The 19,674-nt window shown below is 39.5% G+C and overlaps 1 protein-coding gene across 1 annotated transcript; it reads left to right on the plus strand.

Annotated features, from left to right (window-relative positions):
* The first annotated feature begins 452 nt into the window (after positions 1-452).
* Positions 453-17,267, plus strand: RNMT (RNA guanine-7 methyltransferase). The gene is made up of 11 exons (XM_050306887.1): positions 453-559; positions 2,267-2,549; positions 4,678-4,810; positions 6,277-6,399; positions 7,275-7,390; positions 9,234-9,415; positions 10,008-10,172; positions 11,274-11,391; positions 12,412-12,513; positions 13,599-13,632; positions 15,464-17,267. Exons 2-11 carry the CDS (start codon positions 2,310-2,312, stop codon positions 15,499-15,501), a joined length of 1,251 nt encoding a protein of 416 aa, XP_050162844.1. The 5' UTR covers positions 453-559; positions 2,267-2,309; the 3' UTR covers positions 15,502-17,267.
* The last annotated feature ends 2,407 nt before the right edge of the window (positions 17,268-19,674 follow it).

The raw sequence follows: 19,674 nt of genomic DNA on the forward strand, positions 1-19,674 counted from the left end.
AGTCCCCGTGCCCCGGCGCGGGTTTCGCCGCCTCTCCCGGGACCGCCGAAGACTGGAAGAGACTCTCGGGATCGCCCGGCCCGACCGGCGCTGCCAATGTAGCCCCTAAACCACCGCACAGCGCCACATCCAGACGCTTCTCGCGGCATCTCCAGGGATGGCGATTCCACCACCTCCCTGACCAATGCCTGACGGCGCTAACAGCGATACTTTTTTTTCCCCCTAACATCAAATCTGAATCTCCCCCGTCCCAGCTTAAGCCCATTTCCTCTGGGCCTCTCCGTGCAGGCACGGCAGACCAGACCGGCCCCCGCCTCACTGCACCCTTCTCTCGGGGAGTTGTAAAGAGCGGCGAGGTGCCCCCCGGGGCTCCTTTCCCGCGGGCCAAACGCCCCCCCCTCCCTCAGGCGCCCCTCACACGACACGTGTTCCTCAGGGGACGCTGCGCGCGCGCAGCGCCGTGTTTTCCCACTCCTTCCTTTCACCCCTTCTCCCGCTCCATCCCCCGGACGTGACGCTCGTCACTTCCTCAAACAGGGATGGCGGAGCGCTGGGACGGGTGAGTGCTGGGCCTGCCTCCCTCCCTGCCTGCCTGCCTACCTGCCTGCCTGCCCGGCCCCGGGCGGACCCGCGGCGGTGCCCGGGGCGGGCGCGGCGAGCGGGGCCGGGCGGGCGCTGGGAGGCGTCGGCGCCGCCGTTAACGGGCGAGGAGGCCCCGAGGGCTCCCGGCCGAGTCACGGGGGAAGGGAGGGAAGGAAGGAGGGAGAGGGAGGGAAGGAAGGAAGGGAAGGAAGGAAGGAAGGAAGGGAAGGGAAGGAGGGGGCTCATCTCAAGGCCGGCGGACCCGTTCCCCCACTTTTCTCTCCGCCCTCCTCTCCCCCCCACCCCTTCCCCACGCTCCCCCAGGCGTTTTGAGCTTCCCGGCTGTTCCCGCGAAGGAGCTGCTGCTCCCCCTGGGCGCTCGGCTTGTGAAAGTAGGATCGTTTCACAATTCAGCCCTTCCAACCATCTGCTTGGAATAGCCGCGTGAGCGTAAGGAAGGCTGTGCTGCTGCTGCTTTGGAAACCGAGTCAGGTGCTGCGGCGTAGCGGAGAGATTGTTTCTACAAGTTGCACTCTGAGGCCATCTGTTTTGAGGAGAGCTACTCTGGTGTTTCTGTGTAGCGGCCCCCTTAATGGTCGTGTTCAGGCTTTAAGAGGCGAGCCTGGATACGGTGGTCCGTGCATGGTTTTTGTTAAGGAGGTGCCAAATTGCCCCGTCCTGTGCCTTATTAAAAAGCAGGTGCCCCCGTCCTGATGATGGTGTAAAAAAAGATCAGGTGTAAGGAAGGCTAGGTTGTGCTGCAGACCAAATGAGCTTTGTGGCGGTGGTTTGCAGCCCTGCGGGCTGTGTGGGTATTTGTGAAGTGGAGATGCGGGAATGCATTTGCAGCTGAATATTCCAGGTTAGGCTGGGAGCGAAGTGGGTATTCGTGACAAACTGGAAAATCTGCAACTGATATGAAAATTTGCTCGTAAGACTTTTAAGGACTTAAATTTTAAAGCATAATAATAATGGCCAGTCTTCGCAAGCGAAGATCCGGGGAAGGTCTTTACACCTTCCAGCCTGTGCATTGGATTTTTTAGGTGAGACACAGTGTGCGCGGAACTGAGCCCACCCTTTAATCCTAAGGTTCATCTGCCGGGGCCAAGCGAGCTTGGACGGTGGCAGCGAGGTCCTTAGGATGTAGGTGGGTTGCCTTTAAGGGCTAACGAGCCCCACCTGCCCGGGAGTGGCCCTGACCGGGAATCGAACCCGGGTCTCGGCGGTGATAGCGCCGCGCCTTTACCACTAGACCACCAGGGGCTCCATTTTAAAGCATATCAGGTTAAATAATGAATTTAGTAATTTGAGAGAACCTGTGTCTCTAAACAAAAAATGACTTGTAGGTTACCTTTTACAGAGAGGGAAAGAGGGAGATTAGAGTCTCAAACCCAATAACACGTCGCAGTTGAATCAATGAAGATACCTAGGAAAGACTCAAACATGAAGAGTAAAGATTATCTTAATTTGATCTTATTATAATAAGAGTACTTTGAAATTTCACATATTTTATTGTGCTGTCTTTATGAAATAACTAGTCAAACTTGAAGTCTATATGTTGTCTAGGGCAAAAGCGTGTTATTCTTTTATAATGCCAGTGTTATGTTTGAAAGTCATGATTGTAACCACCAGTAAGTGAAATTCAACACTGAAAATCTTTGGTGGTTTTCTTTCCCCTCTATAGATTTTCATTCTGATCAGTGGACAAGGAGACTAACCAGTCAAAAATGGCTGATGTAACCAAGACAGAAGAACAGGAATTAGAGAAGAGTTTGGCTGAAGAAGTGGAAAAAACACCTGGTACTTCAGAGTCAGATTTGGTTGTGGGGTGTGGGGGTGAAGGTGACTGTTCCACGTCAGGTACAGTGAAGCCCACTGAAAATGAACAAGAATTTGGTCATGGTGATCAGGACAGCAGAGCAAAGAGGAAGAATTTAGATTCTGCAAATGAACCTCCAAAGAAAATAGTGAGTATCGTTTATTTTGAGTTGTTTTCAGATCTTTTTCTCAAAACCTTAGCTGAAGAAAAGATTGAAAATATTTATGCTAAGCATATGTGAACCAGCATGAAACACCAAATATCAAAGTATGTGGGTAGCTTGCTAGCAAAATAACAGGTGCACAAATTATGTTGTCTTCACAGAAGAGAAAGAGGGCTGGTAATTAGAATGTTAGTCTCAGCACATGCTTAGTCTAATTCTAAGACTGTCCTTCCATCATCTGTGTAGTAGCAATCTGGTAGTGTAGGGTTTACTGGCGTTAGTCCAAGTCCTGTATCTTGAACTCAGATCTTGTGTATGTTGTTATGCTGTGTGGTGGAGTAGTTATCTGTGCTTGGGAGGTTCTTCCATAAGATAATTTTGTCCTTTCATTTCATCGCTAAGGTATTGTACAGTTTACAAAACCCTTCAAACTGCATCCTCTTTGATATAACTTAACTGTAATTTGTTTGCAAAGTGAAGTACTGAAAGATTTAAGGTTTTTTTAGACTACAAAAGTAGCAGAAAATATGTGCCCTTTTAAATGGGAGGGTGAAAAGGGTAATGTTTTATATAATGCTGTCTTTTGTTATGTGTGAGCTTGCAGAAACTGATGCTTTAATATCCAGTCTAATTTTGACCTTTTGGGATGTTTAAGTGTAGTTTGAAAATGTCTTTGACCTAACATTTTGTTTCTCTGTTCAGAATTTTCCCAGGATGTTAAGTTATGGCTTAGCAGTCTGGTAAAGTAAAGGGTGCCCTTCGCTGTTGTAGAAACATTATTAACCCTTTCATCTTTTTAACAACGTGGGATAAGGCTTAGATAAACAAGAAATACATTGGTTTTGCATAGCTTAAGGGTGGAGGGAGGTGTTTGAACATATGTGCCAGCATGTAGATGCTATTGCTGATGGCTGTTTGCAGCTGAGATGTTCTTAATGGTTTGTATGAGTATGTCCTCCACACTTGTCTAAGCCGTTCTAACTTATGTTACCTTCAGTTGCCATTCAGAGAGAGCCATCTGTGCTTACCCTAAAAAAGAATAGAAGTGGTCAAAATATTTGTTAGTATCAGTCAGCCCGCTTTGGTAATAAACAGATGATGGAGATGGACATTCCAGACAAATACGTCTGTATTTATTCTAAAGGTTAGCAGATGTATATGAAACACTGAAGAGTTTACTTGTTATCGTACAATCAGTTAAACCTTCTTTTCTCTTGAGGAACAGCTATTTCCCAGATGCTGGGATATTGGCTTTTGTAGTCAGCTGTGGGGAATGCTTTTAATGGTTGTGGGGATTCAATACTGGCTTTATAGCATGTTTGTGGGTTTTAACTGAGGATCCTTCACTCTGGTTTGTACTGTTATTTCAAATGCTTTTGTGCCTCACAGAATATGTGTTGGTTCTGTGTGTTCTGTTACTTTATTTATAACTTATTTTCATTTCATGTATATAGTTGAAGATTATTTTCAAGATGAAGAAATGTTGGGAGCATAGTATCTGGGTGTAGACTGCTTCTCTTTGTAACATGGGACAGAAATCTTTTGGATTATTTAAAGTTAAGGCTAAATCAGAGACATTTCTATATCTAACTGATGGAATATATTGTTAAGTGATTCCTCATTCCCTTACCATGGTCTGCTGAAAGCTCTGGCAGTGGGTCCATCCACTTGGGGCTTTATGCAACATTGGCTAGTTGGCATTTTGATTAAATTGGCAGTTTATACACTTCTGTCAATGAAAACACTGAATTTTTGAAACAAACTCTTTGAAGAGGCTTCAAGTTCCTGGAGAAGGAACATCCTTTTCTTCAGTCCCAGGCTTAGGAGGAGTGCAACTGATTCTTTGAGAGCGGTGAGAGTATTAGAGAACTGAGAGATGCTGGGTATCATCCCTTAGAAATTACTTGGGTGAACTGAAAAAGGGATTGAATTTTTAAAGGACATGATTACCAGGACAGATGCAGGAAATATCTTTATAATGATGGTGCTCTTCATAGTATTGCTTGTTTGCTTTCTTAAATTCTTGAAGTGAACACGTGTGTCTTTTGATTAAATGAAAAAGTAATAAAAAGAACTCACTGCTTGAGTCTATTCCTTCCTGTCATTTCTGCAGTCTGAGATAGGCCACGGGCAAACTGTAGCTGCACATTATAATGAACTTCAAGAAGTTGGATTGGAAAAGCGTAGCCAGTCTCGCATATTCTACCTCCGAAACTTTAATAATTGGACAAAGAGTGTCCTCATTGGTAAGCTTCTTTGATTGATCTCTTAGACTTGGGTAAAATGTAACCAATTTTTGTATCAAAATGTAACTTTTTTGTTACTGTACTTGATTGACACTGTCTCATAATACATAGTTTTTCAACTGCAGTGAAGTGTTTATATTTAATTTGAATCTCTGTGGTAGTGTTTTATATTGTTGGAGTGTCAAATGTATGCTAAAGTTTTAAAGATCAACTGACTTAAAAAGTAGAAAAAGTTCATACTAGAAACTGTTCTTCGTGACATTTTTGCAGAGAAAATTACAGCTTTACATCTTAAAGAATTGAGCTGTTCTTAGATTGAGCTCTTTTTACTATTTAAGTGTAGCTCAAATAATTCCTTAGCCATTTTCCCAAAGCAATCTGTGCTCTCTGGTCTTGATTAAACAGTTCTGCAGGAAACTTAAACACATAAATATTTTCTCTGTCACCCATAGTTACTGGTTTAATAGATAAAAAACTAGAGGATGTAATTCTTTAAGAATCAGCAGGTTTTTATTAGAAGGCAAAATCTGCTGTCCCACAGAGTAATTCCTAAGGGAGAAAACAAAACCATCAGATATCTGCCAACAAAGAAAAGAATTATCGGCACAGCAACACAGGTTCATGAAGAGGGATCTGTGCCAGGAGATGTTGGCACCATTTGTCTCAGCATGCTGCTTTTTGTTGTGTTGTATCAGAGCAGTTAGAAGCAATATTTAGATTTATATAAAGCTGTTCCTGAAGCCTGTGTTGAAGCCTTTCTGTCATAAGGAATTTCAGCAGTGTGGCTTTATAGCAGTTGTATCAAAACATATTTCATGTCTCTTACTGTGAAGAAAAGTTGCTAGCATGCTGATATGTTTTACATAATATGCCAACATCAGTCAGAGCACAGAGAATCTAGACAGAGTGGAGATAGAAGAGAAAATGAAACTGGTATGTGTAGGGTAAAAAGGCAGTGAACAAATAGGTCATGTTATTGCAAGGCTTGGGATAGGGAGTGGAAAACATAACTCATTTTTGTAAAGTGACTAGGAAGAGATGTTGTTGTGGCTGATGCATTTAATTGGCTTTTACTGTTCTGCAAAAGGTTTTCCCATACTTTCAAATAACAGCTGCCTTCATTATAATTGTAATGCAAGGGAACCCTGTTTCCCTGCCCATTCACAGGATGGTTGTTTAGCCATGTGCAGTTTTGCCTCAGCCAGGGAAACAGTTCAGAGCTTCAGTCACGTTGCAGACAGAGCACAATAAGCACAGAAAATATTCATTGTCTTCTCCATAGTTTTAAAAGTTTGTGGTTCCTTTCATCATTCTAGACATTTAAGTCTAGACTTAAATATTAAGGAGACTTGTAGGCAAAGTAAGGTCTGAGGTGTTTTAAAATTCTCAAACCCTTTAGGCTTCTATGTGCAATACAAATGCAGTACAGAGATGTGTATATATGTTTCCTCTTTTTATTTTTCTAGGTGAATTCATAGACCGGGTAAGACAGAAAAAGAATGATATAACTGTTCTGGATTTAGGATGTGGCAAAGGTGGAGACTTACTGAAATGGAAAAAAGGCAGAATTAAAAAACTCGTCTGTACTGGTAAGGAGACATAACTTTCTAGTGAAAGTACATCACTGTTTTATGGGAAGACAGAGTACATTTCCAGTATTTTATTTTTTTTTTCCAGTAAGCCCAAGAATGCAATGAACATCTTTTGTCAAAAAATCTTATTTTGTCTTTTAACCTGAAGACACTGACTTGATTGCCAGCAGAAATACAAGAGTGATTGGTTTTCTGTGTATTTAGCTTTCAGTTCAAAACCAGTTAAAAAACAAATAAACCCCACAATGTTGTGACAAAAAGTGGTCTTGGATGTTAAAATTTTCAGACTCAGAAAGGGGGAAAAGCTCAAAGCTAAATAAAAAAAAATCTTGTTTGAATAATTTGCTTAGATATTGAGAGGCAGATACCATCTTCATTTTTCCTAAAAAGTATCCGAAGGATAATCAGATGAAGTATTACTTTACTTGAAATTTAATTAGATACTAAAAATCCATAAAATTCCCATAAGTTATAGGAATTATTCTGGGTATTCTACATTTTACAGTGCTTTCTTGCATTTTTCAGTGGGGCAGTATTCAAATACAGTTAATTCATTTACTTAAAAAGTTCTTATGTAAATTCACTGTGTATTGTCAGAAACCTGATGCCTGAGAAAGGAACAGTCTAGAATTTAAAAAGATATCCTATGATGTAACATATCAGAAATAATTGCATTTCAACATCTTTCATATTTGTAAGAATACTTAAGAATGAGAATCCCTGGGACCTGAACTGTTTTAACGGAACTGAAGATAATTTTTTTTATCTCTGCCATATTGTATCTTCTGTGTTCCTGTAATCATTCCAGTTTTCTTGTCTGGAGAGCAGTTGATACACCTTTTCTTTTTTTTAAATTATCTTTTCATACATAGATATCGCTGACATTTCTGTGCAGCAGTGCAAGCACCGGTATGAAGAAATGAAAGCCCGATGTCGATATAATGAACACATTTTTGATGCAGAATTCATCCAAGCAGATAGTACCAAGGTACTGTTTCTATGCTTTGTAATATTTTGGAGATTTAACGTTCTTTTGTTAAGCAAGTATAGGAAGTTGATGGTAGTGCTATAGTATTTTGGGCATATATTTGTTTAAGATCAGATTATTGTATTACCAGGAGAATCAGCCATGTGAGTTACTGGAAGGTTGCTTAAGACGTAGTTAGATGCATTTTGCTGCTGTTGTACAGTGTAATATTCATGAAGCCTGAATGTCTTTTTCAGATAATCAATCTGGTACTTTCAGTCTCTTAACTTGACAAGGGTAACACAATGACTTCTCATCTCTGCAGTTTCTGTGAGCCAGCATGGGATCTTGGAAACAATCTTGGTGAATGTGTTTTTAGTAGTGGAATAAATAAGGGGCTTTTTCTGATTTGATTTGTACGTTTTGCTTATCCCATTTTTTTCCCTAGCTGCATTTTAGTTACTTGTATCTTCAAAACTTGTATGATAGAGCAGGTTTCTTAGACTGTTGGGAGGCAGTGGTGAATGTGTTGCTGAGGCTTAGGGGACAGTCTTGTAGCCAGAACTGCTTTTGCTTCCTAGAAATGCAGGCTAAGAGTGCCCTGCTGATTGTAGGCTGAGGGACAGAACTTACCTGTTTTCAGCATATATGTCAAAAAGCTGAACCTGTTCTCAGCTTTGCAGGAAGGGTTGTTTGCTGAATTCTTGATTGTCTTTCCTTCTTCTAAGAAATAGTCTGTTGCAGGTTCATGTAATTTCTCTCTACTCAAAGTTACAGTTAGGGGAGAGAGTCTGTCCTTGCACACAAAAGTTCATTTCTCTGACTTTGTATCTCTATCACAAATGTTGTATATTCTGCAAAATCTCATTCTCTGAGCTCTCTTAATTCTGCCCACCTGTGTTTCTTGCTTCCCTGTATCTTTCTTAAAATGTAGAGGAGGATTAAATGAACAGATAAAATTGCTATTGGTATGTGAAGTGTCTGTTTTTATCTTGCCATATAAGGAATGTTGACAGTGTATGGCGTGAACTAGTGGAGTTTGGGAGTGAGTGAGTGGGTGGATGGGAAGTATATGAGAGAAGAGGAACTTGGGTAGAACTGTTAAGTATGAAATATTTCAAGTACAGAATGCATTTCATGGGTCTTGGGGAGAACTTGTGTGGTCCTGTGTTGTTTATGGTATTGCTACTAGTGTTGCGTAAAAGAAGTCTGATCAAGAAGAGTTAGAGAAGTGCTGAGTACAGGGTCAAGCTTTGACAGGCTTTAACCTGACAAATTTCAAGGGCTCCAAGTTCTTCAGATTTTAGTTACCTGGTCTGGAGTGGGTAGGAGTGTGTTAGTACACATGTATGTACACGAGAATACAGACAAATACAACTTGGTGAGCAGAGCAGATCATCATATTTAAAACAACTCCTTCTCCTCTCAAGTATATGCTTAATGGGTCAATTCTCATTCTCTCAGAGACTTTGTAAACTGAAAATTCATCTTATTACAGTATTTTTTTCCCAGTTAAACGGTGACCAGTTATAAACCCTCAGCAGTAAAGAACCTGTGGAAACTACTGGGTAACTAACCTTGGGTTTTGGCCTTTCAGGGTGCAGTGCTGTTACTTGACAACATGAAAAGAATTTGAGGACATGATAACTTTGAAATTGTGTGTATTCTTGGTGTTCCTAAATATTATGTATTGTGTAGCAGTGAACTTTTTCTTACTCTTACCTTTTTCATCTTGTTGAACTTGTGAAGGAATGAGCACTGAAAGGGAAAGCCTCAAAGGATTATGGGTGTAGCGTATTTATTGGAAGATTTACGTGAATCATGCGTGTTTCTGTAGCTTTTGTTTCTTTTGAATCTATTTCAGGATCTCTTGTCTTCCAAATATAATGATCCAGATATGCGCTTTGACATTTGCAGCTGTCAATTTGTTTACCATTACTCATTTGAGACATATGAGCAGGCTGACATGATGCTTAAAAACGCTTGTGGGAACCTCTCTCCTGGAGGTTATTTCATTGGCACAACTCCAAATAGCTTTGAACTTGTGTAAGTACTTTTATATTCTATTAGTCTTTCAGAAGTCTGTGAAGCCTTGTTAAGTGATAATTGCTCTTTCAGTACTCCAGTACATTTGAGCAAACAAAAATGAGTTTTTTTGCAAAAATTTTGGATTCTAGTCAAAAAAATCTCACTCGTGAACCTGACTCAAACAGGTAAATCAATCCTAATCCTTGTCTCTTGCACCCAGGCTCTTCTGGTATAGGGAATAGGTCTTCCCATGCTCCAGCCCTCTGTAGTGACTTACGTAGTGGCAAAATGGCTACAGCCCAGAGAAAAACTGTCAGGGTTTTACCGTTGTTCCAAGAAACTTGTCTTGCCTACGTAGGCTGTCTGGGCTAAAGATTAATCTTCTAGGTCCATTAAGTCCTTGTTACATTGTATAGGAATGATAAACTGTTCAAACCTAGCAGGTGGCTTCATTTCATTGTTTCATTTCCTTATTAGGTAAGGAAGGTGGGAAACTAGAGAGATCATTGAATGTTCTAGCACGGGGAGAAACTTTCAGGCCTCTTAAGTGTAGTTTTTGCTGCCTGTTAAATATTGGTCAATTAATGTTTGTTTATATCTCATTTTATAGAAAGAGGCTTGAAGCTTCAGAAACAAATTCATTTGGGAATGACGTGTACAATGTAAAATTTGAAAAGAAGGGTGACTATCCTTTATTTGGCTGCAAGTATGATTTCCACTTGGAAGAAGTGGTTGATGTCCCTGAGTTCTTGGTTTACTTTCCATTACTGGAAGAGTAAGTTAAGTTTTTAATTCATTATACAAAGAAAGCTGTGGAACGTAATAAACATTTTTTTAGTTTATATGTCATTGCATAATACTTGCAGAAAATAATGTTTTGGTTTTCTTATTATATTTTTTAGTTCTTAGGGTTTTTTTGTTGCTCCAAATGCAGAGATTTCTTGCGTTTCCATCCACAACTGTAATCTGTCCATTGCACACAATTGAGGGTGCTCTAGTCAGAAATTGTGAAGATTTACACATGTTCTTGTCTGAGACCTAGTTTATCTGATATGTTGGATCTGTCAGCAAACTTTTACTGCTGTCACCTTTTTCTTCTTTGATCTTAACTTCTTGAGGAGTTTCTTTCTATACTTTTTCTAGTCCTTCAGGAAGCTTTCTTGTGTGTCCTCTTCATCGTGGTGCCTCTTTCGTGTCTTCTACAATTTTCTTTGAATGTTCATAGGATTTTTCCTATGACTTATTTTTCCTTGATCTTTGAGCATACATTTTGCTGTTACCTTTGTGTGAACTCAGATTTGCCTTTCCCAGCCTGTGTTCTGAGGTACAGGCAAATGTTTCCATGTGGGGGTTTTTCCTGCTGTTCAAGCTCAGGATGCTGAAACAACATCAAGCTTTCCCATCAAGCCTGTGTATTCTCACACCCTTTGTTTGTAGTTCTCTATGAAAAATAGCAGCATCTGTCCCTGACAGCTATAACTGCAGTGTTGCATGTCCACAGTGTCTATGTATAATTAAGGCACTAAATCTAGCAGAAATAAGTTCTCTAAATATATCCCTAATTTCTGACATGACAGATACTGCAGGGAAAAGAGCATAGTGTGCCTGAAAGTTCTGTATTTTGGGAGAAGAGTAATTTTTCTATTAAAATGTTTGTAAATCACTTCTGTCTAGTTTTTTTTTTGTCCTAATTAAAAGAAAGTACAGTTTGTGGTGGTGCTGCAGCTTTTTTCATTTAATGTCTTAACTAAAAAAAAAATCTAAAAAAAGTGTAATCCTACTGAATACCATAAGGTGTCACTGTGGCTTAAAATTGTTCCTTTGAAAGAAAGCTACAATAATTTTGGGGCTTCCCTAATCAAACTTATTTTGACAGAATGGCGAAGAAGCATGGTATGAAATTAGTCTACAAAATGACATTTCGGGAATTCTATGAAGAAAAAATCAAGAATGAGGAACATAAAATGCTGCTAAGGAGAATGCAGGCCTTGGAGGTAAATTTGAAGCTGACTTGTTTCATTTTAATAGCATTTTACTTCTTGTTAATTATTTGTGCGATAATTGAAACTCCCATTGTGAACATTGTGCAACTAGTTAGGAACTACCAATAGAAAGAATTTAATTCCTGGAACTGAAAGTGTGACTGTGGTGGGTTGACCTTGACTGGCTGCTGGACACCCACCAACCTTCTCTCTTAGTCCCTTTTCCCAACTGAAACAGGAGAGAAAATAGGAAAATAGGGAGAAAATAGGAAAAATAATCTGAGACTGAAAGCTGTGTCTTTGTGCAAGGAAGATGGAGTGAAAAGACAGAAAGGAATCTTTGTGGGAATAAAAGGACAGGCTTTTGTAGAAGGTGTTTGTAGAAGAAAATGGTACTTCACTGTAACTGAGTTTATGTTTTTGCCCGATGTTTTTGCATTTTTTATCCTCATTTATCCTGGGTGACTTTAGCAGCTTCAGAGAAGTTTTTCCATGCCACCTCTGAGGCTTTGGTTTTACTTGCAGTTCTCTGTGCTTCCCTCCTCCCTCAAGCAGTAGAATTTTTCAGCATAAAACTATCAAGTATCTGGTGACTTACTAAATTGAGTCACATGGGCTGCAAGTGATCTTGACTCTCCTTGTTGACTCTGAAAGTGCTGGTGCTGTGTGTGGGCTCACGCTGTCAGTAGCGTGGTGACACAGCCTTTGACCTTCTTAGAAACGTGAGAGTTACCTTAAAGTAGTGGCCACTTACAATTGAGGACTGAATTGCTACATGCAGATTGTTTGGAACTGGCATCCTTACTAAGTATATCTTAGTTTTGAAGAATCAGCTGTGTACTAATTTCCTGGTAAGAAGGGAGTATCAGACCTGTTCCTGAGGGTGCTATAAAGGAGACACCTAAATTTAAAATCTTTTTAAGAATTATTGACCTGTGTTCTGGACCATGTTATGACAAAGCCATGACTGATGTGATCAGGGTATCTTACTATGCAATTAATGGGTTTTCTTATGTTTTTGATGTTCTCCAGCCATATTCTACATTTGGTGATTCCAGGCATGTTTCTGATAAACCTGATGATTATGACCATGCAAAAGAGTTCATCAAAGATGGCAAGGCAAAGTTACCACTGGTAAGTTTCTTCATACTTCACTAGAGCAAGGGGTGTCTAAAATTGGGGTCCTGATCTTTTGGATGTGTGGTGCCTTCATTTCAACCACAATAGAATTAGTATGAATGTCTCTTTGCATGTGAAAAATTGTAGAGCTGCAGGGCTGAGGAGTTAATTTAATCTGTATCCCATACTCAGAGAATCAAATTCACTTGATTTAGTAGCTATTAAGAAATTTTGTAATATTGCGAAAGGGAAAGGATATTTCTCCCATCTTACTTGTTCTAACTGCTTTTAATTTGAAGAATATTCTTATGTTTCCGCACCTCCACACTACATTTAAAGTTTTATTTCCAGTCCTCTGATAGGAAAGTTGAGAATTTTGTTCATGACACTGTATATATTTGAAATTGTCCTTTTCATTGTCACAGATTCAGCATGCAGCTGGTCACCTTGAAGTTTTTCCACTTGGATGTTTCTTTTTTTAATCATTGGTTCATCTAATGTTTGTGCTCTGAATTCTTGAGGATATAGTCCTTTTATTGTATATATAAAAATATATGAAAGTCCTACATCAAGCAGGAAAAGAAACCTGCTTTCAGTATTTGAAATCTAAAATCTTTAAAAAAGCAAACTGCTTCTTTTAAGATATAGGCTTAAGAACATGAGAATGACCAAGTCAGACCAAAAGACCTCTTTTGCCAGGTGCTTCTTTTTTGGTCAGGGTAGGTGAGTGGGTAGCATATGGACTGAACTGTGCCCCCCAGAGAGAACTCATGGGAAGGAGGTGGAGTGGGCAGAGCAAAAAAGGCCCGTGTTTCTTAATTGAGGAGGTAAATAGCAGCAGCTTTTCACTTGTGGATTTGACCTGATTTCATCTGGTTGACTGAGCTGGGAGTAGATTTCCTAGGTTGGATATCAGGCTGTTTTTTTCCAGTTCACTCCCATCCTAGTTATTGGAGTTAAAAGTATCTGTGGTCTGCAGTAATGCTCTTCTTGTCCCTAAATAGCCAGCCAATGTGAAGGATTGATTATCCTGAGTTAAATCAGTGTTTTATTGCTCCTTCATTTTTGTTGAAACTGTGGGTTTTTTTCTCACCTTCTAGGGAACCTTGAGTAAATCTGAATGGGAAGCAACAAGTAAGTAATATTTTGAAAACTCAGTATTGATTGAATAAGTGCTATGGAAAGTGTATAAAATAACCTGTTGGTTATGGAAGAAAATACCAATTTTAAATGTAACAAGATGTTATTATTTGTGTAATTCACATGCCTATGGATACATTATGAAGTGCACACATTGCAAGAAATTGGGAGGAAAATGCATAAAATAGGTTAGAATTTTGGGGTTTTTTAAATACCTTCTAACACACAGACTTTTGGGCTAAAATAGTTTTGGGACTATCCCTTACTTGGGATGTATAAAAAAAATGATACCAGTGTTAAAGAATTATTTTGCTAATGTTAGAGGATTACGTACTACACTTCTGTATGGTACACTCAGATATTATACTATTATCAATCAATTAGAAAACAAACTCCAGTTGGGACATACATTCACCAAAAATAATACAAACCTGTTTGGGGAAGGCAGGGACCAGAGCTTTACTCTTTTCCTATAGTGATACATATATCAGGAAGAAGCAATTAAAACATGAATAGTGGAAGAGGTATTTGAATGTTTTATAAAGAGAAGAGAAAAATTCAGTGCCTCAGGCACTGCAAAGGCATTAAATATGTTTTGAAATTATGTGAGCACATGCCATGGAAAACTTTTGATATTGGTTTTTTCTGAAGTTGAGATCAATAAAAACTCAGTTATAAGGGACTGAGAATTCTAAGGATAAAAATTGATTCCTGGAGAGATTTTTACTAATTCTGTGTAAGTGCAGCCAATCAGAATTTGCATTTTTGCAGATCATTGTTCTGGTTGCTTTAGTGATTTGAAAGCAAACAAAAAATGCTGTTTAATTCACAAATGAAAAAATCTTCAATCTGCTTTTAAAAATTATTATCGAATTTTAAAAGATATGAATCATAAGGAAGACATTAATTCCAGCAATGTAGAAGTATTATGTAAGCTATTAATCGAATTGAGAGGAGCTTTTTATTCCTTTAGAAATTGAGTGATTACTGTGTTTCCTAAGTAGTCTCGTTTTCCAGAGAGCTTTGGAATACAGAGCTTCTGATAACTTGCTCATTGCCTGGAACTTTGCTTTGTTGCTGAGGAATGTCTGATATAGGCTTGTCTTGAAAGATTTACAATGTAGCTATGGCACCTCATCCATTAAAATAAAAGTTAAGTGGAAATCTATAAATGTTTATTAGACTCATGGCCTTCAAGTAACTGGTTTAATGTATCTGTCTGGTGTGGAGCACGAGAACATCCAGCTTAACTGGCGTTGATTCTATGCCAAGTAAGAGTTTTCCAAGGGTGCTGGTGTGGACTTTAGAAATATCCATTACTACAGTCATACTGTTCTGGACTTACAATTTCTTCTTTGTCCATCAAAATTTTAAAAAGCAAAATTAATATGTGTCATGAGTTTAATGACACATATGAAGGTGATAATTTCACCCCTAATTATTCATTGCTGTGTGTATGAAGGAGTCTTAACTTACTTGCATATGACTTTCTATGTGCTAGTGAATGTTAATTATGTGTAGAATGGCATAGTACTCTATGAATTCCATTCACATTTTACTAATATCATTAACTGAATTAGTGTTGCATTAACTTTATCTTCAGTACTTAAAATATTTTGCTTTTGTGCATTCTGTGCTCTATTGTGAAAAAAGTATGCTAGACTTGAATGCTAGAGTTACTCATTGGGAAACCATAGCATTTTTTGTCATTTCAGTAATCTGCTAACAGGTTGTTTGGACAGAGTATCAACCTGATAACATACTGAGAACTTAACTGAGTTGCCAAGGAAGCTGAAACTTTAAATACTCGCGTTTTCTTTTTTAGGTATTTACTTGGTATTTGCATTTGAGAAGCAGCTGTGAAACTTCACATACCAGATGCAGCAAGAAGAGATCATATCCATGTGCAAGTTGGAATGGTCAGAAATCCATTGTGGCAACTATTTTTTTATTTTTTATTTTTTAATTATCAGAAGTGTGCAGGACACTACCAAAAACTAGGGCAGCTCGTTATTCAGAGTTACATTGCCTGTCTGTGACAGATGGACTTGTGTGTGTATATATAAGAAAGATTCTGAAACAGTCTTTTTAAGCATTTGTAAGCAATCTGCATGCTCTCAAAACTTGTGTTTGAACTGACACAACTCTATGTTAGACACAAAAGTTTTGTTAGTAGATGTGTGTTTGTGATTACAAGCCTGACCCTGCACTTTCTGAAGTTGACAGAAAGATGACTGTTGACTTTGGTGGTGCAGAATGAGGGCCTAAATACTGTACTTCAGAGCTCAGTTAGTTCATAATAAGATCTATTCAGACATAGAGGGTATGTCTACATTGCATGCAGAGCAAAGAATACCTTGATCAGTTTGAGTACCTCCGTGCTGTGCTCGAGCCTGCAGTGTAAATCTACCTTAGCGGTATTCACGGTGTAGTTTACATGATAAAATCACATGATGTTCTTGTTTTTCCTGCTTGCTGATACATAGTGTCACTTCATGGTGCTTTTAAGATTAAACAAGTTTGTTCTGTACAAAACTGCTCTGAACGTACTCAATTTCTAACGTTTTAAATCTCTGCTTCGTTTTTCCAAACGTGACTATGTGGTCATCAGTAACAGCTGCTGAACTTAAATTACTGAACATTTTCTATTGTATTAAAGACTCTCCTGACTTTTTGGTAGTTTTAATGTTTCTTGAACTTACTAGGCAGATCTTAACATGCATTTCTTTCTTGTTTCATAAAATTCCGAGTGGGCTTGGCAATAAGATGTTGGTAGTGATGGGGACCTCACTGCAGTCCTTAAGGCATTAGAAACAGAGTCATGTCATGGATCATGAACCAGAAGGGGAGCCTGTGAAACATTTGAGGATAACAGCAGTTCACTCTGGAAGGGAGGGCTGTATATATGTGTACCCACCCTGGTACATGTGGGTAACAATCCCCAAATTAGAGCCAGATATTTTGTTTGGGAATATAATGTAGTGATACCAGTAGACAGAACTGTGCCTAACTGCCATCTTAACTGCTTGTTAGTCTTTTAGAGCTGGCTTAGAGATTTCTGGGGCAGTGTTTGCCCAGCTTTCCAGTGGTTGTAGCTACCAATTACTGAGAAGGCCTGAATACTTCATGTTTTTTCTCTCTGCTTTTGGGCTAACAGTAGCTGATGGCTGTTGTTAGCTACTATAGTTTATGTAGAGATGAAATGATGAAGTTCTGATGGTACATGAGTATTTTGAAAAGTTATAATAAACCTAGAAAAGAATGTTTCCATTAGAGTTAAGTATTCAAATTGAGTTTGTAGTTGTTTTGCCTTCTCCCTGTAATTAGGTTATATTCTTTCTTCCATGATTCATTTTTTTTAATTGTGTAAAAGAACAATTGTTCACTGAAGCAGTAGAATTAGTCAGTTCTGCTGCTGAAATTAAGAAAACAAGACTTTCTTGTCTGCTAGAATTAGTACTCATGAAACTAGCTGAAAAATGCTGACTTTAGAAGTGCTGAAATGTTTCCTTGAAAACTGTGTGCGTCAAAGCTGGTTTTGTTAGATTTCTTGTATCAAACTTCATTTGAAAGTACATTGTTATGCTATTTTTGGAAGAAATAAGAATAATAAAAAGAAGGGGAATATGGTGGAGTGTCTTTTCTCTTTTAAGCAAATCTCAACATATCACATAGTCACATAAAATAGTTGAGATTGGAAGGGAACTCTGGAGGTCATTTGATCCAAACTCACTGCTCAAGCAGGTTCACTCAGAGCTGGTTGCCCAGGACCATGTCCAGACAGCTTTTGAATAGCTTCAAGAATGGACTTAACAGCCTCACTGGATATCCTGTGCCAGGGCTTGGTCAACCTCACAGTAAAAATGTTTCCTGACATTCAGAGGAACTTCCTATGTGTCAGTGTGTGCCTATTGTCTCTTCCCCTGTCACTGGGACTTTACATCCCCCCTTGGGGTATTTGTACACACTGATAAGATTACTCTCCTGACTTACGAAGCTAGACTTAGAATCAAAGAATAGCCTAGGCTGGAAGGGACCTTAAATATCATCTCATTCCAACCTCCTGGCTGTGGGCAGGGACACCTTTCCCTAGACCAGGTTGCTCAGAGCTCCATCCAGTTTGGCCTTGAACACTTCCAGGGATGGCGCATCCACAGCTTCTCTGGGAAACCTGTTCCAGTGCGTCACCACCCTCACAGTAAAGAATTTCTTCCTAGTATCTAATCCAAATATACTGTCTTTTAGTTTGAAGCCATTCCCTGTTGTCCTGTCATTACATGCTCCAGTAAAAAGTCCCTCTCCATTTTTTTTGTATGCTCCCTTTGGATCCTGGAAGGCTGCTCTAAGGTGTCCTGGTTTTAGCTAGGGTAGAGTTAATTTCTCCTCAGCAGCTGGTACAGTGCTGTGTTTAGGATTCAGAATGAGAATGGTGTTGATAACACACTGATGTTCTGGTTTTTGCTAAGTTGTGTTTATTCTAAATCAAGGACTTTTTTTTTTTTTTCCCTTGTCACATGCCCTACCAGTGGGAGAGAGCATAGCTGGGACAGGTGGCCCAAACTGACCAAAGGGATATAGGGATATTCCACACCATAGAATGTCATGCCTCTATATAAACCATGGGGAGTTACCTGGACAAGGGACCTGGCTGCGTTCAGAAAGGGGATCTGGCGTTGGTCAGTGAGTGGCGAAGCAATTGTATTGTGCATAACTTGTTTATTTCCTTTTAAATATTATTATTATTATTACTATTTACCATTATTATTATATTTTACTTTATTTTCAATTATCAAACTGTTCTTATCTCAACACACAAGTTTTACTTTGATTCTCCTCTCCATTCCACCAAGAGGGGGGGAAAGAAGAGGGGTTGAACAAGCGACTGCATGATGCTTCATCTTCAGCTGGGCTTAAACCATGACATGAGATCACCTCTAAGCTTTCTCTTTTCCACGCTGAACAATCCCAATTCTCTTACCCTTTCCTCATAGGAGAGGTGCTCCATCCCTCTAATCACCTGGGTGGCCCTCCTCTGGAATCACTCCAACAGGACGGTTTCCTTCCCATGTTGGACACAGCACTTCTGGTGAGGTCTCACCAGAGCAGAGCAGAGGTGCAGAATCACCACTCTTGCCGTGCTGGCCACGCTGCTTTTGATGCAGGCCAGGACACAACTGGCTTTCTGGGCTGTGAGGGCACATTGCCAGCTCATGTCCAGCCTCTCATCCACCAGCACCCCCAAGTCCTTCTTGGCAGGGCTGCTCTCAATCTGTTCATCCCACAGCCTGTGTTATACTGGAGGTTGCCCTCACCCACAAGTAGGACCTTGCGCTGATCTTATTAAACCTTTATGAGATTACCATGGGCCCACTTCTTGAGCTTGTCCAGATCCCTCTGGATGGCATGCCATCCGTCAAGTGTGCTGCAAATCTTACATGTTCTCCTGTTAAAACACCTGAATAGGTTAATTTGCATAATGAACATCTCAGTCCTTCGACTGTGAGTGTTTTCCTTTTGAGTCAGAGTCTATTTAATAAAGCACTCTCTTGTCTAATACCTATTTTTATGAAAATAAGTAATTATATGCTGTATACTAATTGCTAAACTGTTTTCATAGAATTTGAAAACCATTAATTTAGGCAACGTTAAGCTGGGTAGCAACAAATTCAAAACATCTGCAGAGTATTCAAGGGGCTGATAATAAATCCAATTTTGCAATCCACTTATTGCCAAAGTAATAATGCTTCTGGAGAAAGAAATGGCTCATCTAATATCAAGCAGGATTAACAGTAGTCCTGTAATCTCATTCCTTGGTGTTCCTTGTATGCCACAAATAAGAACTTCCTTGTATAGAAGTGAGGGAATGAACACCTATATTGTATATTATGAATGTAAATAAGCGCCCTGAGTTTTCAGAAGTGTGGAGCACAAAAATCAGGTAATTTAAGTGACAAAAGATGTGGAGACAAGTGTTTGAGTGGTTTTTGGACAAGAAACCTCACTTGAGATTTAAAGAGGAAAGTCTGAAATCTGAAT

This window comes from Myiozetetes cayanensis, unplaced genomic scaffold, assembly GCF_022539395.1.
Source record: "Myiozetetes cayanensis isolate MyiCay16 unplaced genomic scaffold, myiCay2020 scf1, whole genome shotgun sequence".
Taxonomy (NCBI): Eukaryota; Metazoa; Chordata; class Aves; order Passeriformes; family Tyrannidae; genus Myiozetetes; species Myiozetetes cayanensis.

What these genes read in the sequence shown, in the direction of transcription:
- RNMT (XM_050306887.1), top strand. Translation starts at nt 2,310, where the DNA reads ATGGCTGATGTAACCAAGACAGAAGAACAGGAATTAGAGAAGAGTTTG. An exon ending in ATGAACCTCCAAAGAAAATA is followed by an intron (nt 2,550 to 4,677) that starts GTGAGTATCGTT and finishes TCATTTCTGCAG; the next exon opens with TCTGAGATAGGCCACGGGCA. An exon ending in GCAAGGCAAAGTTACCACTG is followed by an intron (nt 12,514 to 13,598) that starts GTAAGTTTCTTC and finishes CTCACCTTCTAG; the next exon opens with GGAACCTTGAGTAAATCTGA.